The sequence below is a fragment of the Cervus canadensis genome, chromosome 29, assembly GCF_019320065.1.
Source record: "Cervus canadensis isolate Bull #8, Minnesota chromosome 29, ASM1932006v1, whole genome shotgun sequence".
Lineage (NCBI taxonomy): Eukaryota > Metazoa > Chordata > Mammalia > Artiodactyla > Cervidae > Cervus > Cervus canadensis.
The window spans coordinates 25896477-25924396 of record NC_057414.1 but is presented as its reverse complement, the minus strand read 5'-3'; the positions used below and the strand labels follow the sequence as shown (position 1 = coordinate 25924396).

General features: G+C 39.0%; 2 protein-coding genes across 2 annotated transcripts; one reads left to right on the top strand and one right to left on the bottom strand.

Annotated features, from left to right (window-relative positions):
- Window positions 1-6332: 6332 nt before the first annotated feature.
- Window positions 6333-7280, top strand: LOC122431128 (olfactory receptor 8B12-like). The gene has a single exon (XM_043452235.1). It carries the CDS (start codon window positions 6339-6341, stop codon window positions 7278-7280), a length of 942 nt encoding a protein of 313 aa, XP_043308170.1. The 5' UTR covers window positions 6333-6338.
- A 19466-nt stretch (window positions 7281-26746) lies between these two features.
- LOC122430711 (olfactory receptor 151-like) lies at window positions 26747-27709 on the bottom strand. Its single transcript, XM_043451544.1, has one exon. It carries the CDS (start codon window positions 27704-27706, stop codon window positions 26747-26749), a length of 960 nt encoding a protein of 319 aa, XP_043307479.1. The 5' UTR covers window positions 27707-27709.
- Window positions 27710-27920: the final 211 nt, after the last annotated feature.

Below are 27920 nucleotides of genomic sequence, written 5' to 3'. Positions count from 1 at the left end.
TAAATTGGCCATTTTACATACTGGCTATTCAGTGAATTAGCTCTCAGCAAACTGTCCAGTTGGTGAATTATTTTCAGTAACTGATTTTCAGGCCACTGGCATAAATCATTTAAAAGACATAATCGACTTATAATGATTTAATTATGATGGAGAGGAGGAAGCAAGCAGAAAAATGGCACCATATTCTGATCAGGGTAGTGTAGCAGGAGCCACTTTAGAGGGAAAATAATAAGTTTTCAGTGTATTGAGTTGTAGGTGTCTATGGGGCATTCAGGTGGAGATGTGCAGTGGGTTGCTGGTGTTATAGGTGTAAAATCCCACCTAGAAATATAGATTGTACTTTCAATTTATTCAGTGTGAGCAAGTAGATGAGATGGCTCAGAAAAAGTGAGTAGGACAAGAGGAAAGAAGTTGAGGATCTGTTGTTATTAACACTTATGGACAGGTAGAATAAGGAATCTTGAAGGAGAATGAAAATAAGTGGCCAGAAGTTGGAGGAAAGGTGGAAAGTTAAGGTGTCTTGAAAATGAAGTTGTCTATATGCAAAACAGAAAAAGAGACACAGAAATACAGAACAGACTTTTGAACTTTGTGGGAGAATGTGAGGGTGGGATATTTCAAAAGAACAGCATATATACTATCTATGGTGAAACAGATCACCAGCCCAGGTGGGATGCATGAGACAAGTGCTCGGGCCTGGTGCACTGGGAAGACCCAGAGGAATCGGGTGGAGAGGGAGGTGGGAGGGGGGATCGGGATTGGGAATACATGTAAATCCATGGCTGATTCATATCAATGTATGACAAAACCTACTGGAAAAAAAAATAATAATAATAAAAAAAAAAAAAGAAAATGAAGTTGTCAATGGTATCAAGTAAACAGGACATCAGAATATCCACTTGGTTTAAAACATCTGATGTAATTCATGAACAATATTGTGACACAGACAAATCAGTTTTAAATGTTGCCATGCTGTAAAGGGGGGAACACCAGCAAAGAGAACTTAGCATCTTGTACAAGGAAGTACAGTCAGGATTGGTTCAAGGCAGTATAATCAGTACAATTAGATTTGGCTCCTTCCACAGTAACACATCTCTTCCAGATGTGAGCTAGACACCTAAATGAAGTTGTTAGGAAAAGGCTTTGTAAAGTTCTGAAACACTTTTTAGAGAAAGTATGTGGTTTTCATTTTCAGTAAAGGTCTATAAATTGCATTTAATCCCTTCAATCTTTGTTTTCTATTTGTCTAATACTTCTGTTTTCAGAAACACTTTTTCTTGTCCATGGAGATGTTTTATTGTGTTAAGAATCATCTCCCTGCTCCAACATATTAAGCCACACAGTTTGGACTTGAGATGATGTTAGTTTTTTCCCTAATTAATCCCCTTTTATGTCAGTTCACCTCATAATCTTGATTTATCTTTCATCCTTGGGAAATTGTAGATTTTATAGCCTTGTACAGGCAGATTTTCTTTTTAAAATAGTACATTTGTTCCTGAAATGTAAAGCTTAAGATAAAAATTTGTTTTGAAGACCTTTGAGGTGTTACTAGTAACAAAGATGAGCCCTGAGGAAGCTCCATAACCAAATTCTTTCATTATTTCTGTGGTAAGTTTCTTTAAAATGTTTTTTTTTTAATTTTTAATTGAAGGATAATTGCTTTACAATGCTGTGTTAATTCCTGCTATACAACAACATGAGTCAGCCATATATATACATATATCCCCACCCAATGGGCTCCCTCCCGCATCCCCCACCCCGCGCCTCTAGGTCATCACAGAGCACTGAGCTGAGCCCCTTGTGCCCTGCAGGAGCCTCCCACCAGCGGTCTGTTTACACACAGTAGGGTACACATGTCAGTCCCACTCTCTCAGCTCATCCCATCCCACCCTCTCCTTCCCTCACTGTTCAACAAGTCCATGCTCTACATCTGTATCTATTCTTGCCCTGCAGATAGTACCATTTTCCTAGACTCCATATATACATATGCATTAATATATATTTTTCTCTTTTTGACTTACTTCACTCTGTTTGACAAACTCTAGGTTCATCCACATCACTACAACAGACAATTTTGTTTCTTTTTATAGCTGAGTAATCGGCATCCGGTCCCATCCCTTCATGGCAAATAGCTTGAGAAACAATGGAAACAGTGACAGACTTTATTTTCTTGGCCTCCAAAATCACTGAGATGGTGACTGCAGCCTTGAAATTAAAAGACACTTACTCCTTGGAAGAAAAACTATGACAAACATAGACAGTATATTAAAAAGCAGAGACATGACTTTGCCAACAAAGGTGTGTCTAGTCAAAGCTATGGTTTTTCCAGTAGTCATGTATAGGTGTCAGAGGTGGACCATAAAGAAGGCTGAGAGCTGAAGGATTCATGCTTCTGAACTGTGGTGCTGGGGAAGACTCTTGAGAGTCTCTTGGACAGCAAGGAGATCAAGCCAGTCAATCCTAAAGGAAATCAACCCTGAATATTCATTGGAAGGACTGATGTTGAAGCTGAAGCTCTAATACTTTGGCCATCTTATGTGAAGAATCAACTCATTGGAAAACACTTTATTGCTGGAAAATATTGAGGGCAGGAGGAGAAGGGAGCAGCAGAGGATGAGATGGTTGGATGACATCACTGACTCAACGAATATGGGTATGAGCAGACTCCTGGAGATAGTAAAGGACAGGGGAGACTGCAGCAATGAACATTGGGGTTCAGTTCAGTTCAGTTCAGTTGCTCAGGTGTGTCTGACTCTTTGCGACCCCATGGACTGAAGCACGCCAGGCCTCCCTGTCCATCGCCAAATCCTGGAGATTACTCAAACTCATGTCCATTGAGTCAGTGATGCCATCCAACCATCTCATCCTCTTTCGTCCCCCTCTCCTCCCATCTTCAATCTTTCCCAGCATCCGGGTCTTTTCCAGTGAGTCAGTTCTTCGCATCAGGTGGCCAAACTATTGGAGTTTCAACTTCAGCATCAGTCCTTTCAATGAATATGCAGGACCGATTTCCTTTAGGATGGACTGGATAGATCTCCTTGCAGTCTAAGGGACTCTCAAGAGTCTTCTCCAACACCGCAGTTCAAAAGCATCAATTCTTTGTCGCTCAGCTTTCTTTATAGTCCAACTCTCACATCCATACATGACTACTGGAAAAACCATAGCTTTGACTAGACAGACCTTTCTTGGCAAAGTAATGCCTCTGCCTTTTAATATGCTGTCTAGGTTGGTCGTAGCTTTTCTTCCAAGGAGCAAGTGTCTTTTAATTTCATGGCTGAAGTCACCATCTGCAGTGATTTTGGAGTCCTCAAAAATAAAGTCTGCCACTGTTTCCACTGTGTATTGTGAATTATGGTCTTCACAGGGAATATGCCCAGTAGTGGGACTACTGGGTCATAGGATAGTTTTACTCCTACTTGAGGAATCTCCATAATGTCCTTCATAGTGACTGTATCAATTTCCATATATAATTTCTTCCACAAGCACCTCAACTTTGAAAATCTCACCTACAGTCATGCATCATCTGACATCATTCAGTAAAACAACAACACTAGTGCATTGAGGCTTTAATCTAATGACAATTTTTGACAAGGCAGAAGTTTATGTTGAGAAGTAGAAGACACAAGACAGAAAAGCAAACCAAAGAGGAAGAACAAATCTGGAGGTATCCCTGGATTGGGAATCTGATCTACGAGGATTCAGCCTGAGAACTTGAGAAGCTAGAAAGTCAATAGAGAGGAGCACTCGATTAAAAGTGGGTGGAAGGTAGGGACAGCCAAAGGGAGTTTTAATTGAGAGAAAAGCTGCTTCTGACAGATGCTAAGACGAAGTACTTGATAGAGAACCTTTGCTACCACTAGACTTACACCCTATGAGAAGATAAGGGCAGAGAATCAGAGAAATCTTCTTGTTTGCTGGACAGTGCAGTTATTCCTAGAATGAATGAAATATGAATACACTATTGAATGAAAGTGAACAGTGAAAGTGTTAGTTGCACAGTTTTGTCTGACTCTTTGCAACCACAGGGAATGTAGCCCATTAGGCTTCTCTGTCCACAGGATTTACCAGGTGGGAATATTGGAGTGGGTTTCCTTCTCCCAGAGATTTTCCTGACCAAGGGACTGAATCTGATTTTCCTGCATCACAGGCAGACTCTTTACTGTCTGAGCCACCTGAGAAGCGTACCTTACTGTAAATTATAACAGCCAGGACATGGAAGCAACCTAGATGCCCATCAACAGACGAATGGATAAGGAAGCTGTGGTATATATACACCATGGAATATTACTCAGCCATTCAAAAGAATTCATTTGAATCAGTTTTAATGAGATGGATGAAACTGGAGCCCATTATACAGAGTGAAGTAAGCCAGAAAGATAAACACCAATACAGTATACTAACGCATATATATGGAATTTAGAAAGATGGTAACAATAACCATATATGCAAAACAGAAAAAGAGACAAAGATGTACAGAACAGACTTTTGGACTCTGTGGGAGAAGGCGAGAGTGGGAAGTTTTGAGAGAACAGCATTGAAACATGTATATTATCAAGGGTGAAACAGATCACCAGCCCAGGCTGGATGCATGAGACAAGTGCTCGGGCCTGGTGCACTGGGAAGACCCAGAGGGATTGGGTAGAGAGGGAGGTGGGAGGTGGGATCGGGATGGGGAATACATGTAACTCCATGGCTGATTCATGTCAATGTGTGGCAAAAACCACTAAAATATTGTAAAGTAATTAGCCTCCAATTAATAAAAATAAATGGGGGAAAAATAAACAAACACACCTTCCAAAAAAAAAAATTATAATAGATAACCCTTAGCGTTAATTGTTTCTTGACATATTCACTTCTTGTTTTTATTGAAGTCATTTCATATTTATTTGTTACTTTCCCCAAAATTGCCAGATTTCAGAAGGCAGGGACCCTGCTTTAAGGATTCCAGTGACCCTTAACAAGAGGAAGTTATAGTGATTATATATAGGGGCCTAAATTTAGACAGACCCAGGCACGTGGCCTGGAAAAACATTGTCTCTGTGAGCAACTTACCTTTAAAATGAATATCATTATTATGAGAAATAGAATATATGTGCATGATGTTTTCAATCTTGGCAGCCAGAAAGTGTAAAAGGTCTTTGTCAGGCACAGTAATGGATATTCAGGAAATGGTCATTTTTCACAATGATTTTTTTCCCAGATAACTGTTTGCTGAAAGAAACTGTCTTTAAAAACCAAAGCAAGTAATATCAAGGGTATAAGCAAACATTTTTATCCCTGGGAAAGTAATCTCTCAGGAAATGGTCTTGAGGGAATCTCTGAATAATCAAGTCACTGAGATCCACAATCCTAATAAAACAAAGGTGCTGTCTCCTTCCTCGTAGCTGGAGGGGTTTTGAGCAAACCAGTAATTGGAAACATGCTCTTCAAAGCAGAATGAGATACAAGATAAATCAGAGATTCTGATTCTTAGGACCAGACTGTGAGGAGAGAGTTCTGAGCTCAAAGCAGCCATCTTCAATTCACTATGGTCATTTTCTTTCCCAGGACAGTTGTGGACAAGAGACAGTGGGATATGGCATTACAGCTCTAATCTAAAGGAAGGTGAGTACGTGTTTGGCACTGGTCAGTCATGTAACACGGTGGTTACCAGTGCAAACTGTGAGTCAGACTGCCCAAGTTCACCTTCTGGCAGCTACTCAGTAGTTTTAGGGCTGAGTTTTGGGTGAGTTACTTAACTCAGCTTTCTCATCTGCAAAATGTGGATAATAGCATTGTCACGTAGCTCTTAGTACACAGCTTCACACAGTAGCCACTGAAATAAATGTTAGCTTGAAAAATTATCATTAAACCTAAAGCCATTAGAGACAGGAGATCCTGGAAAAATATGAGCTCTCCTTCTTTATTTGTCAACATTGGCCCAGAGATGGGAGCTCTGAGAAGTCACAGTGTCTTCTGCCAGTCAAGGGAAAGTCCCCAGTGTCAAACAGAAGTAGGAGAGAGAGGGCACAGAAAATGGACTGACTTAAAGATCTAAAAGACATCTCTTATTTTTGAATGAACTGGAATATGAATATGTTTCTGCTTCTTCTAGAAGTGCCATGTGGTCACTCTGGAGGCAAAGTCTAACCTCTTGTTCTCTGGAATTTCAAGTCCCTTAGCTATTAAAGTAGCTCCATAGCAAACAGTAAAAACCTTCCTTCCACACTAAAGCTCAAATGTCTCTGTGGATTTCATTCTCAAGAATGTGAGGTGGGTACTGGGAGGGTGGTAGTGGTGTTTCTCTCAAAATGGTTCTCTTTTCTTTTCCCCATGGACCACCTTTTCCCCAGGGGAGGATGGCAGCTGAGAACTCTTCGGTGACAGAATTCATCCTCACAGGCTTAACAGACCAGCCAGGACTCCAGATCCCCCTGTTCTTCCTGTGTCTAGGTTTCTACATGGTCACCGTAGTGGGGAACCTGGGCTTGATAACGCTGATTGGGTTGAACTCTCGCCTGCACACCCCCATGTACTTCTTCCTCTTCAACCTCTCCTTCATAGACTTCTGTTACTCCACTACCATCACTCCCAAAATGCTGATGAGTTTTGTCTCAAAGAAGAACACCATCTTGCATGCAGGGTGTTTGACTCAACTGTTTTTCTTCTGCTTCTTTGTCATCTCTGAGTCCTTCGTCCTGTCAGCGATGGCGTATGACCGCTATGTTGCCATCTGTAAGCCACTGGTGTACACAGTCACCATGTCTCCTAAGGTCTGCTTACTCCTTTTGTTGGGTGTGTATGTGATGGGGTTTTCAGGGGCCATGGCCCACACAGGAAGCATAGCAAGCCTGATCTTCTGTGCTGACAACCTCATCAATCATTTCATGTGTGATATCCCTCCTCTCCTTGAGCTAGCTTGCAACAGCTCTTATGTGCACGAACTGGTGGTCTTCATAGTTGTGACCACTGTTATTGGAATGGTCACTGTCACCATCTCCATCTCTTATGCTCTAATCCTCTCCAGCATCCTCCTCATTCACTCCACTGAGGGCAGGTCCAAAGCTTTCAGTACATGCAGCTCCCACATAATTGTGGTTTTCCTTTTCTTTGGTTCTGGGGCTTTTGTGTATCTCAAACCACCTTCTGTTTTGCCCCTTGACCAAGGGAAAGTGTCCTCCCTGTTCTACACCATTGTGGTGCCCATGTTAAACCCACTGGTCTACAGTTTGAGGAACAAGGACGTCAAAGTTGCCCTGAGGAAAACCTTGGGGAAAATTAATTTCTTGAGAAAGGAGTAGTATTTGAAGAAGTAGATAAAATGTTTTGTTTTTTAGCTTGTGTGTGTTTTCAATGAAGGATGTAAATTCCATTTTTTTCCCTCTCTTGTACAGAAAATTTTAAGTCTTTGTGTCTGGATGTGCAACTAACACTTTCACTTTCACTTTGGGCTTCCCAGGTGGCACTAGTGGTAAAGAACTAATTTGAGGCTAACTACTTTACAATATTGTGGTGGGTTTTTGCCATACATTGACATGAATCAGCCACGGGTGCACATGTGTCCCCCCATCTTGAGCCCCCCTCCCACACTCCCCATCCCATCCCTCTGGGTTTTCCCAGTAGACCGACTTTGAGTGCCATGTTTCATGCATCAAACTTGGACTGGTCGTCTATTTCACACATGGTAATATACATGTATCAATGCTATTTTCTCAAATCATCCCTCCCTTGCCTTCTCCCAGAGTCCAAAAGTCTGTTCTTTATATCTTTGTCTCTTTTGCTGTCTCACATATAGGGTCATTGTTACTATCTTTCTAAATTCCACATATATGCATTAATATATTGTATTGGTGTTTTTCTTTCTGGCTTACTTCACTCTGTATAATAAGCTCCAATTTCATCCACCTCATTAGAACTGACTCAAATGCGTCTGTTTAATGGCTAAGTAATACTCCATTGTGTATATGTACCACGGCTTTCTTATCCATTCGTCTGCTGATGGATATCTAGGTTGCTTCCATGTCCCAGCTATTGTAAACAGTGCTGCGATGAACATTAGGGTACGTGTGTCTCTTTAAATTCTGACTTCTTTGGGGTGTATGCCCAGCAGTGGGATTGCTGGGTCATATGGCAGTTTTATTTCCAGTTTTTTAAGGAATTGCCACACTGTTCTCCATAGTGGCTGTGTTAGTTTGCATTCCCATCAAGAGTGTAGGAGGGCTCCCTTTTCTCCACACCCTCTCCAGCATTCATTGTTTGTAGACTTTTTGTTAGTATCCATTCTGACCAGCATGAGATGATACCTCTTTATGGTTTTGATTTGCATTTCTCTGATAATTCTCACTCCAGTGTTCTTTCCTGGAGAATCCCATGGACAGAGGAGCCTGTTGGGCTGCAGACCACAGGGTTGCAAAGAATTGGACACAACTGAAGTGAGTGAGCACTGAGGGTTTGGTTCAGATCTATTTCCCCTGTCCCATGACCCACCCTGAATATTCTAATATCATCTTATGCATATGCTCTACAATCATAGATCTTTTAATCTTGAATGGGTCTTATAAACCATTTAATCTAGTCTCCTCATTTAACAAACTTGGAGACTTAGAAATATTACAGATGTTTTCCAGGGCCACAGAGCTGGTGCCATAGCTGGGACTGGAATCCAGGCCTGAATTTCAATCTACTTCGTTTCCCTCTGTGCCCTGTGTTCTTGTGTCATTTCCTTGTTGCCCTTGCAGATTTCATTTTGAAAGTATGATATATAAGTATATTAAAATCTGACTGTAGTTACAGTTATTTAATATAAATTATCAGTATATAAGTTTTGAATATTATATTTTTTCACAAGAGTAGGAAACAAATGTTTGCTAAACTTGATCCTGGCCAAATGGCAACAGAATTGTCTTAAAAATGTGGTGTGTGGGTATCAAGTGTGTAGGTCCCAGATAGCAGGTGAAGCATGGTAACGCCTGTGGTTATGTGTAGAAGCTGAGGGACCCAGGCTAGTGAATTAGAATTTCTGTTAGTTTAAGGGTTATAAAGATGCTTGATTGGAAAATTTCTTAGATTATTTCAAGACTGAGAGAGTCAGAATTTAGAGTCATTTAAGGGTTAGTTTGGGTATTTAGCTCTGATGGAAAGAGTCTGTGGCTCGGGATAGACTACTTAGAGTCTGTAAGTTATAAAAGAGGAGTAAATAATTTGGGGATTTAGTTAGTTATCATGGAAGTACTAAGCAGCTGATTATTAGAAGAGGTCATTTCCACAGGATTTTAAGGCACTACAGATTGCACTGATCTTCTCATGCAGTCATGTATCGGAAAGAGATAATTCACTTCGACTGTTTTATACACCTAAAACACTGGGTAAAGTGGTATAGAATACATCAGAACACCTTGGGTCTCAATGATTAATTAGTAATAAAGGAAAGTTCTTTGGAAAAGTATTAACATGTTAAATGCTGAAGAGGCATTTTGTCATATGAGCTTTTCCTTGGGAAGGTTCTCTTCCTTTGGGAAAAAGGGAACTTTGAATGTGTGGTTAGTTTGCCATTTAGATCAAAGTTATAAAACTGAGAGTGCTGGGGGAAGGTTTTGCTTAACTCAGTGTGCAACAGGGAATGAGAATTGAATTCAGGAGAACTTTTGAATGTGTGGTTTATGTGCCTAGTGGATGAAGTGACTAAGACCCTTTCAAAAGATACCAGAGGGAGAAGCATCAATTTGTGAGCCTTGTAATGGAGTTGGTTTTGTAATAGTCTGGTAAGCTCAGCTGATAGTTGTGTGACTTTGAGAAAATTACTTAATGTGTTTAAATATTAATTTCTCTGTTTTTAAAAGTGAGGTTTTGACTTTGTGAGGTTTTGAGAGAATTAAACGGCAGGCACTTAATAAATCTTAGTTCCTTTCCTGCTGGAACTCTTTCATCTAGTTATCAGCACTTCCTTTGCTTTTTGCATGAAGCATATCACTTCACCTTTCAAGAACTTCCTTATTCATGAGAAAAATTGAGTCTTTTCTAATTTTCATTTTAAAATTATATTTTGTGTACATGCTTAGTTGTTCAGTTGCGTCCGACTCTTTGCAACTCCCTAGACTGTAGCCTGCCAGACTCCTCTGTCCATGAAGTTTTCCAGGCAAGAATACTGAAGTGGGTTGCTCTTTCTTATATTAAATATTATTAAAATACACTGAAAACATTTTGACCAAGTCATTCTTGCACATGGTAAACAATTAAACAACACAAGTGGAGGTTATGCAGTGAAGACATGTCTGCTTCCCCTCTAGTTATTCCATCCCTGAATTCTCCTTAGAAGCAACAGTTGTTGCTATTCCTTATGAATATGTCTATATTCAAACATATATCTTTGTACATTTATATATACAATATACATATATACATATAGGCACATATACCAGACAAGATGCACCACCACAATGATCTTGTAGACATGTGAGCAACAAATATTCATTGCTGTACACCAATGAGACTTTCTGAGACTCATATAGCAATAGCTAACTGACACACTCCACCATTCAGAGACCAGGAAATGAGGATCTTATCTGGAGTATAACATTTTCTTCCAGTGTGATCATGTTCTGTATGTATGTCATGTTATAAAATACAGTTGGATTTCTCATTATGGGAGCATTTACTTATCAATAAATACTTTTGAATCATACTTTTTCAAGGGTTTCATCATGTAAATATGTCATTAAAAAATCTTTCTCCTATTGTTAAAAATTAAAATTGTGTCAGGCACTCCAATGTTTTATTATTATAAATAATGCTATAATTATTAGTTTGTGTTAAAATTTTGTCTAGATTTCTGATTATTTCCTCAGGAGAGACAATGGAATATTTCTCGGCCATTACAAATAATGAAATAATGCCATTTGCAGCAACATTGATGGACCTAGAGATTATCTTACAAGTGAAGCAAGTCAAATTGAAAGATAAATATCATAGGATATCATTTATATATGGAATCTTAAATATAATACAAATAAATTCACTTACAAAAAGGTAGAGACTCACAGACATAGAAACAAACCTATGGTCACCAAGGGGTAAGAGGGGAGGGATAAATTAAGAGTTTAGGATTAGCACACAAAAACTCCTATATTTAAATAGATAAATCAGAAGGTCCTACTATATAGCACAGGGAACTACATTCAATATACTGTAATAAGACATAATCAAGATAAATCTGAGAAAGCCATATTTATGGTTTTCCAAGTGACTCAGCAGTAAAGAACCCACCTGCAATGCAGGAGACACAGGAGATTCAGGTTTAATTCCTGGGTCGGGAAGATCCTCTGGAGAAGGAAATGGCAACCCACATCAGTATTCTTACTCGGAAAATCCTATGAACGGAGGAGCCTGGCAGTCTACAGTCGATAGGGTTGCAAAGAGTCGGACAAGACTAAAGCTACTGAGCACACACACAATCTATATTTATCTATACATCCATCTGAATTACTTTGTTGTACACCAGAAACTAACACAAGATTGTAAATCAACTCTACTTCAATAAAAATAAACAGGAAAAAATTTCACTCTTAGAACTGCTTTTGTTATAGCCAATAAGATTTGGTATGTTGTATTTCCATTCAGTTTATCTCAAGATTTAAACAAGATTATTCTTCGACTCACTGGTATTTCAGGAGTATGCTGTTTAATTTCCACATATTTGTGAATTTTATGGCTTTCCTCATGTTAGTGATTTCTAGTTTCATTCAAATGTGGATTTAAGAGATGCTTTGTATGATTTCAGTCTTTTAAAATTTCCTAGGGCTTCTTTATGAACTATCATGTGATATATCCTAGAATATGTTCTGTGTGCATTTGACAAGTATTCCACTGCTGTGGGATGGTATATTCTGTAGATGTCCGTTAGGACAATTTAATCTAAAGCATAGGTCAAGTTTGACATTTCCTTTTTACTTTTTTGTCTGGGTGATCTATCCATTATTGGCAGTGGGATGTCATAACCATGTATTGTTGTCAATGTCTCCCTTCAGATCTGTTAGTATCTGATTAATATATTTAGATGCTTGGATATTTAGTGCATATAATTTATAGTTATTATATTCTCTTGATGAATTATCCCCTTGTCATTATATAATGACAATTTTATGTCCCTTGTGGTCATTTTAAATTTGATGTGTACTTTGTCAGATATTGCAGAGAAGGCAATGGCAACCCACTCCAGTACTCTTGCCTGGAAAATCCCATGGACAGAAGAGCCTGGTGGGCTGCAGTCCATGGGGTCGCGAAGAGTCGGACACGACTGAGCGACTTCACTTTCACTTTGTCAGATATGAGTATAGCTACCATTGCCCTTTTGTTTTTCACTTGCATAAAGTATCTTTTCCCTTCCTTTCACTTTGACTCCATGTGTGTCAGTAAACCTGAAGTGAGTCCTTACAGGAATCATATAGTTGAGTTTTTTTTTTTTTTTTTTTTTTTATCCATCCAGTTACTCTACGCCTTTTGATAGGGGAATTTAATTCATTTACATTAAGAGTAATAGTTGATAGGTAACAACTTACTAACGGTATCATCATTTTCTGACTATTTTGTAGCTCTTTTGCACCTTTTCTCCTCTCTGGCTACTTTCCTTTTTGAATAATTTTCCATACTGGTGTACTTTGACTCCCTTCACTTTATCTTTTGTGTATCTCTTAGGTTTTTTGCTTTGCGGTTACATGAGGCATTCATAAAACATTTTATAGATATAGCAGTCTGTTTTATGCTGACAGCAACTTAAGTTCAAGTGTGCACACAAACTTTACCCTTTTACTCGCTCCCCTGCTGTCACAGCTTAGTTCTTTTCATATCAATTAGCATATTGTATATCAGTAAGATGAAATTAAAAGATGTTTGCTTCTTGGAAGGAAAGCTATGACAAACCTAGATAACATATTAAAAAGCAGAGACATCAGCTTCCTGCCAAAGTCCATATGATTGAAGCTATGGTTTTTCCAGTAGTCATGTACAGTTGTGAGAGTTGGACCACAAAGAAGGCAGAGTGCTGAAGAACTGATGCTTTCAAACTGTGGTGCTGGAGAAGACTCTTGAGAATGCCTTGGGCTGCAAGGAGATCAAACCAATGAATCCTAAAGGAAATCAACCTTGAATATTCATTGGAAGGACTGATGCTGAAGCTGAAACTCCAATACTCTGGCCACCTGATGTGAAGAGCTGACTCAATGGAAAAGACCCTGATGCTGGGAAAGATTGAAGGCAAAAGGAGAAAGGAGTGACAGAGGATGAGATGGTTATTAATATCATTGACTCAATGGACATGAATTTGAACAAACTCAGGGAGATAATGAAGGACAGGAAAGCCTGGCAGGTTGCAGTCCATTGGGTTGTAAAGAGTCAGACACTACTTACAGATTGAACAACAACAATAATCCATTAACACAATATTGTAGCTATAGTTATTTTAATAATTTTGTCCTTTAACCTTTATACTAGAGTTTAGTGGCTTGGGTACCACCATATTATATCATAATAGTATTCTAAGTTTGACTATATACTTACATTTACAATTACCTTGTGTATTTTTGAACATTTTCATGTTATTAATTAGTGCCTTTTCATCAGCTTGAAGAATGCTTCTTAGCATTTTTTTTTTTTTTTTTTTTTTTTTTAGCATTTCTTATGAAGCAGGCATAGTTGTGATGAATTCCTTCATTTATGAGTGTAGCTTCAAATTCAAACCAACCACTGCTGGACCCATACACCCAACAACCCCATTTACTGTGCTCTCAAACTCTGGGCCACTATCCATCTGCCCTAATTAAGCCAAATTCAGTTTTTAGACAACTGGGGACAGCCCTTGTGTTCGAGAACCAGCTGAAATTACTCAAACTAGCCAATCCTAAACCTGCTTAGTCTGCCCTGCTCATTATTCCATGTGGAAAACACAGTAAAGTCTCTTGTCCAGTTACCTCATCTCTTTTTGCTTCCTGACCAATCCTGTGCTTCTGTGTTTAGCTGTCATGGTATGGCATGCTTTCTTCTCTTGGTAACTGTGAATATAAAAACCATTTTCAAAAAAAGACATTATTTTTCTTTGGAGCAGTTTTTGGCTCAAAGCAAAATTGAACTGAACGTACAGAGATTTCCCACATATCTCTTGCCTCTTCATAGGCATAGCCTCTCCCATTATCAGCATCCCTCATCAGAGTTGCACATTTGTTATAATTTATGAACCCACATTGATACATCATCACCACCCAAGTCCATAGATTACATTAGGGCACTCTTGGCATTGTGCATTTTGTGGATTTTGACAAATGTATAGTGATACATATATAAACATTTATAGTGACATACAAAGTTGTTTCACTGTCCTAAAAATACTCTCGTGTTCTACCTGTCCATCCTGCTATTCCCCAGAGTCTTGGCAAAGACTCATCTCTCAGACCTTGGAAGATATATCATCAAAGAAGATATCCAGAAGGAGAACAAGATGGCGGAGGAGTAGGTGGACATGGAGTACATCTCTCTCCATGGATACATCAGGAATACACCTTCAGAAGCGCATGCAGAACACCAGCTGACAGCGGACAGGAGTACCCGACCAGTGGGAAAGAATATATAGAACCATGCAAAACTCAGTAGGATGAAGGAACTGGGGGAAAAACAGGAGTGTTAGTAAGACTGGACCTGCCCTCAGTGGGTGGGGGAACTGAAGCAGGGGTCCAGTCCCCACACTGGGGCAATTGTCTGAGGCAGAGGAGAAACATTTAAGGCTGAGAGTGAAACAGCTGATCTGTGGAAGCCTAAATAGAATGAGAATCAGACTGTCTTTGATGCAGCCATACATAACATGGACAGGGACGCTGGTCTTCTGGAAGGTGCAGCGGCTGGGATCTGGAGTTTAGGGAGTGTGGAGCAATCCCAGGGCGAGAGGTGCTGTTGACTGCAGAGAGACGGATTGAGGGGATGTGAAGGAGGAAATTGTGGTGGGAAATGCCTGTGGAGGAAAGCCAGGCGGCCTTGGAAGCAAGGCAATACTGCTGAGTCACATGTAAGGGGTGGAGCCATCACCATAGCCTCTCTTCCCCCACACACCAGCATCAGCAGCTGAACAATGGAGAGGCTGGCCCATCAGATGCCTGAGGCACTGAACTACAGAGTAGGACCCCACCCAGGTGCCCCTTTAAGTGCATTATGCACCAATCTAGAGTAGAACCCCGGTCAGGGGGGCCCCTGTATATGCCTGAGGTGCCAAACAACAGAGAAAGGATCCCAGGGAAGGGAACCCTCTAAGTGCATGAGGGTGGAGCTACAGAGAAAGACTAGCCAAAGAGGCCTTCTGATCACCAGCTACAAGAGGCTCGAAAAGACCCGGATAGGGCCATAACTCCTGCAGGGGAGGCAGTCTGTGTCTCTGCACACTTGGCGCCACCAGGGTCCCTGAAAGCCAAGCAGCTGTGTCACCTTCACGCTCAACTTTCACTGGGGCAGAGCTGCCACAGCAAAAAAAGTCTTGTGTCTATGCACGCAGGGTCGCTTCGGTCATGTCTGACTCTTTGCGACCCTGTAGACTGTGGCCTGCCAGGCTTCTCAGGGAGGGGGGTTCTCCAGACAAGAATACTGGAGCGTATTGGCCAATATTGGTTGCCATACCCTTCCAGAGCATTATATCTCCTGCTGCCCTAGCTGCCAATGCCTCTGAGGACCTGGTGCTGTCAGAACCCCTGTGACCGAAGCAGCTGCATCACCTCCACACCTGGCCCTCACAGAGGCAAACCCAAGTCCTCCAGGGCAGCCTCAGGAGCAAACCCCAGTGGACGACCCACATGTTGGGGTGGAAATAAAACCACAGTTGAAACCCAGGGGCAGTGTGGCTAAGGAAGAAGACCCCAAGCCTTCTCACCAGCTGTACAAGCTGCAGATTAAATCCACACGATCAACTAGACAGACCCTGTGTCTATGGAATATATGAAAGGTCACTGAGAGCTCCCATGAAAGAAAACGCACTAGTTCTGATGGCTGTGGACATTGGAGGCAAGAACACACAGGATTAGGACCAGATTAGACTCTGAGCTGCCCCCACAGCAGGTCCAGAGATCAGCAGAGTGTTGGAGGGCATCCTGGAGAGGGGACTGTGACTCCAAGCAATGGAAAGGACTCTGACAGCAGTGACTCAAGAAAAACATTTATTATTCTTATTTTTTGACTTGTTCTGTAGAATCTTCTGGATTTTTTTTCTTTTTTTTCCCTTCCCCCACCCCCTGTTGTATTTGTTGATTTTTTTTTCATTTATTTTTATTAGTTGGAGGCTAATTATTTTACAATATTGTAGTGGTTTTTGCCATACATTGACATGAATCAGCCATAGATTTACATGTGTTCCCCATCCTGAACCCCCCTCCCACCTCCCTCTCCATCCCCTCCCTCTGATTTTATAGGCAGTATGAAATCCAATTATGCTTTTGAGCTTTAAAAATTTTTTTCTCAGTCACATTTTTTATTGTTATAAATCTCTGCCTCTACATTGGGTTTTTGCAGTTCTATGGAGTTTTCCTCTTTTTTTTTCTCTTTTATTAATTTTAGTTTTTAAAACCTATTATTTTTTCTACATTTATTCCTATTTTTTTTTTTGGCTTTTCCTACTATTCTTTTCCCCTTGCAGTTAATCTTTAATATATATAAATCTTTATCTACCTCTATTAAACTTTGCATATCTAGATAATCTTTCTTTCTTTTCTTTTTCTCCTTTCCTCTCAACATATGCTTTATTTTCATTGCTTTATTCCCAAATTGGCACCTTGCATTTGTTTTCTTTTTCAGTTTGTGCTTTAGTTCTGTGCTTTATTTAGTTAGTGCTTTATTCTGGTAGATATAAATTTGGTTTCCTTTATTAGCCAGGTCAATCTATTGTACTATATTTTTGTTGGACTGTTTTGAGTTTGCCTATGGGTATATATGTATATGTGTATATTCAATCACACTTTTTCTTCTGTTATAAAACTCTGCCTCTACATTGGGCTTTTGCACTTCTGTGGAGTTTTCCTTTTTTCCTCCTTTTTTCTTTCTTCTTTTTTTAAAATAATTTTAATTTTTTAAGCCTATTACATTTTTTCTACCTGTATTCCTTTGTTCACCTTTCTTACTGTTCTTTTCCTTAACTGTTCTTGCAGTTAATCTTTAATGTATATTAATCTTCTTCATCTACCTCTATTTAACTTTGCATATCTATTCTTTCTTTCTTTCCTTTCCTCTCAACATATCTGTTAGTTTTGTTTTCATTGCTCCATTTGGCACCTTGCTTTAGTTTTGTTTTCCAGTTTTTGCTTTAGTTAGTTTTGTTCTAACTTCTAAATATAATTTTTGATTTCCTTTGTTTGCTGGGTCAATCTACTGTACTTTTTTTAAGTTGGACTGTTTTGACTTTGCTTATGGGTGTACCTGTTTATGTGTATATTCCATTATTTTAATTATTATTTGCCTGATTTTGTAACTGCCATTTGCCTGGGTTTCATCTTTGGTTTTTGTGTATTTGTTTTAATCTCACTTAATGCCTTAGCAAATCACTTGTGACCAGAGATGAAGCCCTGAGCCTTTGTAGTAGGAGCACTGACTTCAAGACCCTAGATTACCAGAGAACTAACCCTAGGGAGTATCAAATAGTGAGAACTCAGACAAAGGAAACTACTTGAATGCAAGATCCAGCATCAGCCAACCACCAGTAGCACCCTATGCAGAATGCCTCATCTAAACAACAAACAAAGCAAAAATGCAAACCCAATCATCAGCAGACAGGATTACAACCTCACTCAGCCTTGCCCATCAGAGGAAAAACAAACAAAAACTCAGCACAAATATCACCCTATATGAAGCTTACAGAAACCTGGACCAACCTTAGGAGGGCAGAAACCAAAAGGAAGAAAGAATTCAATTTTCTTCAAGGAAAGAATTCAACCTGCCTTGAAGCCTGGGAAAAGGAGACCTCAAACACAATAAGTTAAAAAAATAGTGAAAAGACAGAGAGATACTACACAAATGAAGGAACAAACTAGAAACACAGAAGACCAAATAAATAAAGAGGAAATGGCAAACTACCTGAAAAATAATTTAGAATAGTGATAGTAAAGATGATCAAAAACCTTGAAAACAAAATGGAGAAAATGCAAGAATCAATTAATAAAGACCTAGAAGAATTAAAGAATAAACATACAGAGACAAACAGCACAATTACTGAAATTAAAAATACCCTAGAAGGAATCAATAGCAGAATATCTAAAGCAGAAGAACAAGTCAGTGAGCTGGAAGATAAAATGGTAGAAGTAACTTATGAAGAGCAGAATAAAGTAAAAAGAATGAAAGGAACTGAGGATAGTCTCAGAGACCTCTGAGACAATATCAAATGCACCAACCTTCAAATTATAGGGGTCCCAGAAGAAGAAGAGAAAAAGAAAGGGTATGGGGAAATTTTTGAAGAGATAATAGTTGAAAATTTCCCCAACATGGAAAAGGAAATAGTCAATCAAGTCTAAGAGGCACGAAGAGTCCCATACAGGAGAAACCCAAGGAGAAACATGCTGAGATACATACTAATCAAACTAACAAAGACTAAACACAAAGAAAGAATATTAAAAGAAGCCTGAGAGAAGCAACAGGTAACATACAAGGGAAACCATATATGCTTAACAGCTGATCTTTCAGCAGAATCTGCAGGCCAGAAGGGAATTGCAGGGTATATTTAAAGTATTGAAAGGGAATAATCTACAACCAAGATTACTGTACCCGGCAAGGATCTCATTTAAAATTGATGGAGAAATAAAAAGGTTTTCAGACAAACAAAAGTTAAGAGAATTCAGTACCACCAAACCAGCTTCACAACAAATGTTAAAGGGACTTATATAGTCCAGAAATACAAGAGAAGAAAAAAGATCTCAATATCAACCCCAGACAATTAAAAAAATGGCAATAGGAACATACATATCAGTAATTACTTTAAATGTAAATGGGTTTTGTAAACTGCTCCAACCAAAAGACACAGACTGGCTGAATGGATATAAAAACAGGACCCATACACATATGCTGTCTACAAGAAACCCACTTCAGACCTAAAGACACAAATAGACTGAAAGTGAGAGAATGGAAAAATATATTCCATGCAAATGGAAATCAAAAGAAATCTGGAGGAGCAATCCTCATATCAGACAGGATAGATCTTAAAATAAAGAAGATTAAAAGAGATAAGGAAGGACAGTACATAATGATCAAGGGATCAATCCAAGAGGAAGACATAACAATTGTAAATATCAATGTATGGCAAAAACCACTACAATATTGTAAAGTAGGAATTAGCCTCCAATTAAAATAAATAAATTAAAAAAATGTAAATATCTATGTACCCAACATAGGAGTACCTCAATACATAAGACAAACACTAACAGACATAAAAGGAGAAATGGAAAATAACACAATAATAGTAGGAGACTTTAACACCCCACTCAAACCAATGGACAGATAATCAAAACAGAAAATTAATAAGGAAACACAAGTCTTAAATGATACATTAGATGAGATGGATCTCATTGATATCTTTGAACATTCCATTCAAATGCAGAATATACCTTCTTTTCAAGTGCACATGGAACATTCTCCAGGATAGACCACATCTTGGGTCACAAATCAAAACTCAGTAAATTTAAGAAAATTGCAATCGTATCAAGCATCTTCTCTGATCACAATGCTATGAGAGTAGATATCAATTACAAGAAAAAAAACCTGTAATTTTTTGTAAAAACTTCCTGCCTGTTACCCTCAGAATGGTTCCGAAGTTACTACAGCTGAGAATCAATTGGGTAAGCTATGGGATTCCCCCGTGCTGCTGTAAAAGGGCATATTAACAAACTGAAAGATAAAAACCATATGATAATCTCAATCAATGCAGAAAAAGCCCTTGACAAAATTCAGCATCCATTTATGCTTAAAACTCTTCAAAAAATGGGCATAGAAGGAATCTACCTCAACTTAGGAAAGGCCATATATGATAAGCCTACAGCAAACATTATTCTCAATGGTGAAAAACTGAAAGCATTCTCCTTAAGATCAGGAACAAGAAAAGGGTGTCCACTTTTGCTTCTATTATTCAACATAGCTCTGGAAGTCCTAGCTACAGCAATCAGAGAAGAAAAAGAAATAAAAGGAATCCAGATTGGAAAAGAAGATGTAAAGCTCTCATTGTTTGCAGATGACATGTTACTGTACATAGAAAACCCTAAATATAGTATCAGAAATTTACTAGAGCTAATCAGTGAATTTAGCAAAGTTGCAGGATACAAAATCAATACACAGAAATCACTTGCATTTCTATATACTAACAATGAAAAGTCAGAAAGAGAAATTAAGGAATCTATCCCATTCACCATTTCAACAAAAAAATTAAATATCTAGGAATAAACCTACCTAAGGAGATAAAGAACTGTAGACAGAAAATTATAAGACACTAATGTAAGAAGTCAAAGATGACATAAACAGATGGAGAGATATTCCATGTTCCTGGGTAGGAAGAATCAATATTGTAAAAATGACTATACTACCAAATGCAATATACAGATTCAGTGTGATCCCTATCAAATTACCAATGGCATTTTTCACAGAACTAGAACAAAAAATTTCACAATTCATATGGAAACACAAAAGATCCTGAATAGCCAATAGCCTGAATAGCCAATAGCAGTCTTGAGAAAGAAGAATGAAGCTGGAGGAATCAACCTTCCTGACTTCAGATTATATTACAAAGCTACAGTCATCAAGACAGTATGGTACTGACACAAAAACACAAATATAGACCAAGTGAACAAGACAGAAAGCCTAGAAATAAACACATGCACCTATGGGTACTGTATTTTTGACAAAGGAGGCAAAAATGTATGATGTGGGCAAAGAGAGCCTCTTCAATAAATGGTGCTGGGAAAACTGGACAGCTACATATAAAAGAATGAAATTAGAACACTTCCTGATACCATATACAATGATAAACTCAAAATGGATTGAAGACCTAAATGTAAGACCAGACAGTATAAAGCTCTTAGAGGCAAACATAGGCAGAACACTCGATGGCATAAATCAAAGCAAGATCCTCTATGACACACCTCCTAGAGTAATGGAAATAAAACAAAAGTAAACATGTGGGATCTGATTAAACTTAAAAGCTTTTGCACAGCAAAGGAAATTAATAGCAAGGTGAAAAGAGAATCCTCAGAATGGGAGAAAATAATAGCAAATGAAACAACTGACAAAGGATTAATTTCCAAAATATACAAGCAGCTCATACAACTCAATGCCAGAAAAACAAACAACCCAATCAAAAAGTGGGTAAAAAACCTAAGCAGACATTTCTCCAAAGAAGACATACAGATGGCTACCAAGCACATGAAAAGATAGTCAACATCGCTCATTATTAGAGAAATGCAAATCAAAACTACATTGAAATATCACATCACACCAGTCAGAATGGCCATCTTCAAACAGTAAATGCTGGAGAGGGGTGGAGAAAAGGGAATGCTCCTGCACTCTTTTTGGGAATGTAAAGTGATAAAGCCACTATGAAAGATGATATTGGGATTCCTTAAAAAACTAGGAATAAAACCACCATATGACAGAGCAATAACACCCCTAGGCATATGAGGAAACTAAAATTGAAAAAGACACATGTATCCCATTGTTCATTGCAGCACTATTTACAATAGCTAGAACATGGAAGCAATATAGATGTCCATTGACAGATGAATGGATAAAGAAGTTGTACATATACACAATGGACTATTACTCAATCAAAAAAGGAACATCTTTGAGTCAGTTCTAGTGAAGTGGATGAACCTAGAACCTATTATACAGAGTGAAATAAGTCAGAAGGAGAAAGATAAATATCATATTCTGATGCATATATATGAAATTTAGAACATGGTATGAAGAATTTACTTACAGGGTACAATGGAGAAACAGACATAGAGAATAGACTTATGGACATGGGGAGGGGGGGGAGGGTGAGATGGATCGAAAGAGTAACATGGAAAGTTACATTACCGTATGTAAAATAGATAGCCAATGGGAATTTGCTGTATGGCTCAGGAAACTCAAACAGGGGCTCTGTATAAACTTAGAGGGGTGGATGGGGAGGGAGATGGGAGGGAGGTTCAAAAGGGAGGGGATATATGTATACCTATGGCTGATTCATGTTGAGGTTTGACAGTAAACAAGAAAATTCTGTAAAGCAATTATCATTCAATTAAAATGAAATAAATCAAAAAAAGAAGATATACAGGTTGCAAATAAGCATATGAAGTGATGCCCCATATCACTCACCATCAGTAAACTGCAAATTAAAACTATAATGAGATACCATTACATACTTATTAGAATAACCAAAATGAAGAACACTGAAAATACCATGTGGCTGGCAAGAATGCAGAGTAACTGGAACACTTATTCATTGCTGGTTAGAATGGAAAATGGTATAACCACTTTGGACAGTTTGGCAGTTTCTTACAAACCTAAACATATTGTTATAATACACAATTCAGAAACTGGGGTTCTTGGTATTTTTATAAAAGAGTTGAAACCTATGTCCACACAAAACCTGCACACAGGTGTTTATGGCATCTGTATTCATAATTGCCCCAACTTGGAAGTAACCAACATAGCCTTCAGGTGAGAAATGGATAAATAAACTATGATAAATCCAGACAATGGAATATTATTCAGGGCTAAAAAGAAAAGAACTGTTAAGACATGAAAAGACATAGAGAAAATTTAAATCCATTTTACTAAGTGAAAGAAACCAACTCTGTCACAGTTTTGAAAGGGCTAAACTATGGATCAGCAGGGAGGTCAGTGGTGGCCAGAGTTCTGGGGGAGAAAAGATTGGGTAGGTATAGCAGAGAGGAGTATTAGGATAGTGAAACTACACTGTATGATACTATAATGGTCATGGAAATAATGGATATACATTATTATACATTTGTCCAAATGTATAAAATGACAATACTGACTCAACATGTATTATGGGCATTGGGTGATGATGAAGTGACAATGTAGGTCCACCAATTGTGAAAACTGTACCACTCGCATGGGGGCTGTTGTCAATGCAGGAGAGTATGCATGAATGGCGGGCAGAGAATATATGGGAAGTACATGCCATCTGCTCACTTTTGCTGTGCACTTTAGACTTTTCTTAAAAAAGCTGTTAAAAATAGCAAGAAAAATATCTGAACATTTAGTTTCCTGTGTTAAATCCTTTCTGCTTAAGAAATTTAGAATTGTTCATTTTTCTGCATCTAAGTTATGAAATATTGTATCTAAAATAATTAAAATGACAAAGGACTTATAATTAGCTTAGTATTATTTAAAAAATTATGAATGACAATGAAAAAAAATGCCCTCAAATATTTGCAGTGCAAGGCAAATAACTCATTGTTTCAGTCAAATGCTGAAAGACATTTTGTACCAGGGCAACTGGTTTACTAAGTCATATAGGCAGAGATTGCAGAATGTTATTTAGTGTGGAGAAAAGACTACAAGGATGTCTAATATTCCTTTGATGTCTGGAAGCTGTGGGAAGAAAATGGAAGGAAAAGTTAGACATTGAAAGTTTAAAATTATGTTAAAAATAGTAGGATACACAGAGATACTGTTGGTCAAGAGAGGGGGGATGATGATCTATCAGTGTGAATCTCAGTGTTAATTGTTTAGCAGCTATGTTATCTGAGATTACTTAACTTAAAGTTTCCTCATCTGAGAAATGAACTTAATTTAAAATGAACTTAATTCCATGAAACACTTAGATGTTAGCCTGGCATCGATGACTATGAGATGTGATGGTGATAATTCAGTGATGATCCTGATGGTGATAGTAATAAATGGGTGAAGGGACCATTTAAATAATCATGGCAGAAATGGAGATCAGACACATGGGTCAAGGGTACTTGGTTACCTTTTCTGTGTATTAACTGTCATATTAAGCTTTGCAGCAAAAGACAATCCATTAAGGTTTTGCCTCTACAGAGGAAAAGGAGGGGAAATAAATTTTCAGCTGAAGGACATTTTAGGAAAACAATAATTGTGGCAGGTATAAGGACACAATAAAAGTACAATAAAAGAAAAAAGTGGGATAAATCTGGGTGAGAAAGAGACTATTTGCTATTTCTTATGACTTCTGAATTCATCTCTATTTGTCTGTGTACTCTCAAGGGCTTCAGTTCAGTTCAGTTGCTCAGTCGTGTCTGACTCTTTGCGACCCCATGAACCACAGCACACCAGGCCTCCCTGCCCAACACCAACTCTTGGAGTTTAGCCAAACTCATGTCCATTGAGTCGGTGATGCCATCCAGCCATCTCATCCTCTGTTGTCCTCTTCTCCTCCTGCCCCCAATCTCTCCCAACATTAGTCGTGGATAAATCAATGGATAGCTCTCTGACAAAATGTGGTCCACTGGAGAAGGGAATGGCAAATCACTCCAGTGTTCTTGTCATGAGACCCCCATGAACAGTATGGAACTCATTGCTAGATGTTCTAAACTTATGCAATAGTCAAGATACATGTTTACCAGAGAGCAAAGCATAAATGCAAAAAAGCAAAATGGCTGTCTGAGGAGGTCTTACAAATAGCTGTGAAAAGAAGAGAAGCGAAAAGCAAAGGAAGAAAGGAAAGATATTCCCATTTGAATGCAGAGTTCCAAAGTATAGCAAGGAGAGATAAGAAAGCCTTCCTCAGTGATCAATGCAAGGAAATAGAGGAAAACAATAGAATGGGAAAGACTAGAGATCTATTCAAGAAAATTAGAGACACCAAGGAAATATTTCATGCAAAAATGGGTTCGATAAGGGACAGAAATGGTATGAACCTAATAGAAGCAGAAGATATTAAGAAGAGGTGGCAAGAATACACAGAAGAACTGTACAAAAAAGATCTTCACAGCCCAGATACTCATGATGGTGTGATCACTCACCTAGATCCAGACATTCTGGAATGTGAAGTCAAGTGGGCGTTAGGAACCATCACTATGAACAAAGCTAGTGGAGGTGATGGAATTCCAGTAGAGCTATTTCAAATCCTGAAAGATGATGCTGTGAAAGTTCTGCACTCAAAATGCCAGCAAATTTGGAAAACTCAGTAGTGGCCACAGGACTGGAAAAGGTCAGTTTTCATTCCAGTCCCAAAGAAAGGCAATGCCAAAGAATGCTTGAACTACCACACAGTTGCACTCATCTCACACGCTAGTAAAATAATGCTCAAAATTCTCCAAGCCAGGCTTCAGCAATACGTGAACCATGAACTTCCAGATGTTCAAGCTGGCTTTAGAAAAGGCAGAGGAACCAGAAATCAAATTGTCAACATATGCTGGATCATTGAAAAAGCAAGAGACTTCCAGAAAAACATCTATTTCTGCTTATTGACTACACCAAAGCCTTTGACTGTGAGGATCACAATAAACTGTGGAAAATTCTGAAAGATATGGGAATACCAGACCACCTTACCTGACTCTTGAGAAATCTGTATGCAGGTCAGGAACAAAAGTTAGAACTGGACATGTAACACCAGACTGGTTCCAAATAGGAAAAACAGTATGTCAAGGCTGTATATTGTCACCCTGCTTATTTAACTTATATGCAGAGTACATCATGAGAAACACTGGGCTGGAAGAAGCACAAGCTGGAATCAAGACTGCTAGGAGAAATATCAGTAACCTCAGATATGCAGACGACACCACCCTTATGGCAGAAAGTGAAGAAGAACTAAAAAGCTTCTTGATGAAAGTGAAAGAGGAGAGTGAAAGAGTTGGCTTAAAGCTCAACATTCAGAAAACTAAGATCATGGCATCTGGTCCCATCACTTCATGGCAAACAGATGGGGAAACAGTGGAAACAGTGTCAGACTTTATTTTTTTGGGCTTCAAAATCATTGCAGATGGTGATTGCAGCTATAAAATTAAAAGACGTTTACTCCTTGGAAGGAAAGTTATGACCAACCTAGACAGCATATTAAAAAGCAGAGACGTTACTTTGCCAACAAAGGTCCATCTAGTCAAGGCTATGGTTTTTTCAGTGGTCATGTATGGATGTGAAAGTTGGACTGTGAAGAAAGCTGAGTGCTGAAGAATTGATGCTTTTGAACTGTGGTGTTGGAGAAGACTCTTGAAGAGTCCCTTGGACTGCAAGGAGATCCAACCACTCCATTCTAAAGGAGATCAGTCCTGGGTGTTCATTGGAAGGACTGATGTTGAAGCTGAAACTCCAATACTTTGGCCACCTCCTGCGAAGAGTTGACTTATTGGAAAAAACCCTGATGCTGGGAGGGATTGGGGGTAGGAGGAGAAGGGGATGACAGAGGATGAGATAGCTGGATGGCATCACCGACTCTATGGACATGAGTTTGAGTAAACTCTGGGAGCTAGTGACGGACAGCGAGGCTTGGCATGTTGAGATTCATGGGGTTGCAAACAGTTGGACACGACTGAGCCACTGAACTGAACTGAAATCATAAATAAACCAACCAACCAAATAACTGGTCTCAACAAAACAAAGCAAAACAAAATAAAACAAAAACAGAACACCACTTGAAACCAGAAAGATTCAAGCCAGGTGAGACATGAGAGATGTGAGAGGGACAAAGCAAATAGGAAAAAGTTAGCAAATACATTCAATGAGTTATGTTGACAAGTGATTGTTCTTCCATTATATGTATGTAAGTTTTTACAGGGCTTCTCCTCTATATTTCTCTAACAAATTTTCAACCTGAAAAAGAATAATTACATTTGCACCCAAAGAGTTTTCTCCTTAGTGTTTTCTGCATGGCAGCCTTCACTTCCTTATTTCTTAAGCTGTAGATTAGGGGGTTCAGCATTGGTATCCCTGTGGTGTAGAACAGGGAGACCACATTCTCCTGGGCCAGGGAACTGCCTGTGGAGGGTTTTAAGTACAAGAATGTGGTAGATCCATAAAATAATCCCACAGCTGCAAGATGGGAGCTGCATGTACTGAAGGCTTTGGACCTTCCCTCTGTGGAGTGGATATGGAGGATGCTGGAGAGAATAAAAGCATAGGAAACAAAGATTGTTAAGCTGGTGAATATGATGTTAAATCCAGCCAAAAAGAAAGTTGTTATCTCAATATGATGGGTGCTGGAGCAGGAGAGCTTCACGAGTGCGACAATATCACAGAAGTAATAACTGATGAGGTGCTCACAATAAGATAGTTTTAACATGAGGCCAGTTTCTATGGTTGAGCCAATGAGCCCCATGGTATAGACTGCAGCCACCAGGAGGGAGCAGACTCGATGAGACATGATGATGTTGTAAAGCAGAGGTCTGCAGATGGCAACATAGCGGTCATAGGCCATCACGGTCAGTGTGTAACTCTCAGCAATGACAAACACCAGGAAGAAGTAGAGCTGGGACATGCATCCTGCATAGGAGATGATGTTCTTCTCTGACACAAAGTTCACCAGCATCTTAGGGGTAATGACAGAGGAGTAACAGAGATCTAATAGTGACAGACTGCTGAGAAAATAGTACATGGGTGTATGAAGCTGAGCATTCAGACAAATCAGTGTTATCACACTCAGGTTCCCTATCATGGTGACTGAGTAGATCCCAAGGAAGAGGAAGAAGAAGGGTAGCTGGAGCTCTGGCTGATTTGTTAAACCTCCAAGAATGAACTCTGTCACTGTGGAGTGGTTTTGTGCAGCCATTCTCCTCTGGTTGGGAGCTCTGTGGAGAAAAGAAATAAGAACTTATGAAAATGTATATACAGTCAGCCCTTGGTATCAACCAGTTACACATCCCAGGATTCAATCAGCCATGGATCCAGGACATAGAGGGCTGACAGACTTCATAATACCAAGTCATTTTATTTAAGGATGCTGAGCATTGGTGCAGCAGCCCCTGAAGATACTTAGAAAAAAC

Excerpts from the sequence above, each read along its gene's own strand:
- LOC122431128 (XM_043452235.1), top strand. The coding sequence starts at position 6,339 with ATGGCAGCTGAGAACTCTTCGGTGACAGAATTCATCCTCACAGGCTTA.
- LOC122430711 (XM_043451544.1), bottom strand. The coding sequence starts at position 27,706 with ATGGCTGCACAAAACCACTCCACAGTGACAGAGTTCATTCTTGGAGGT.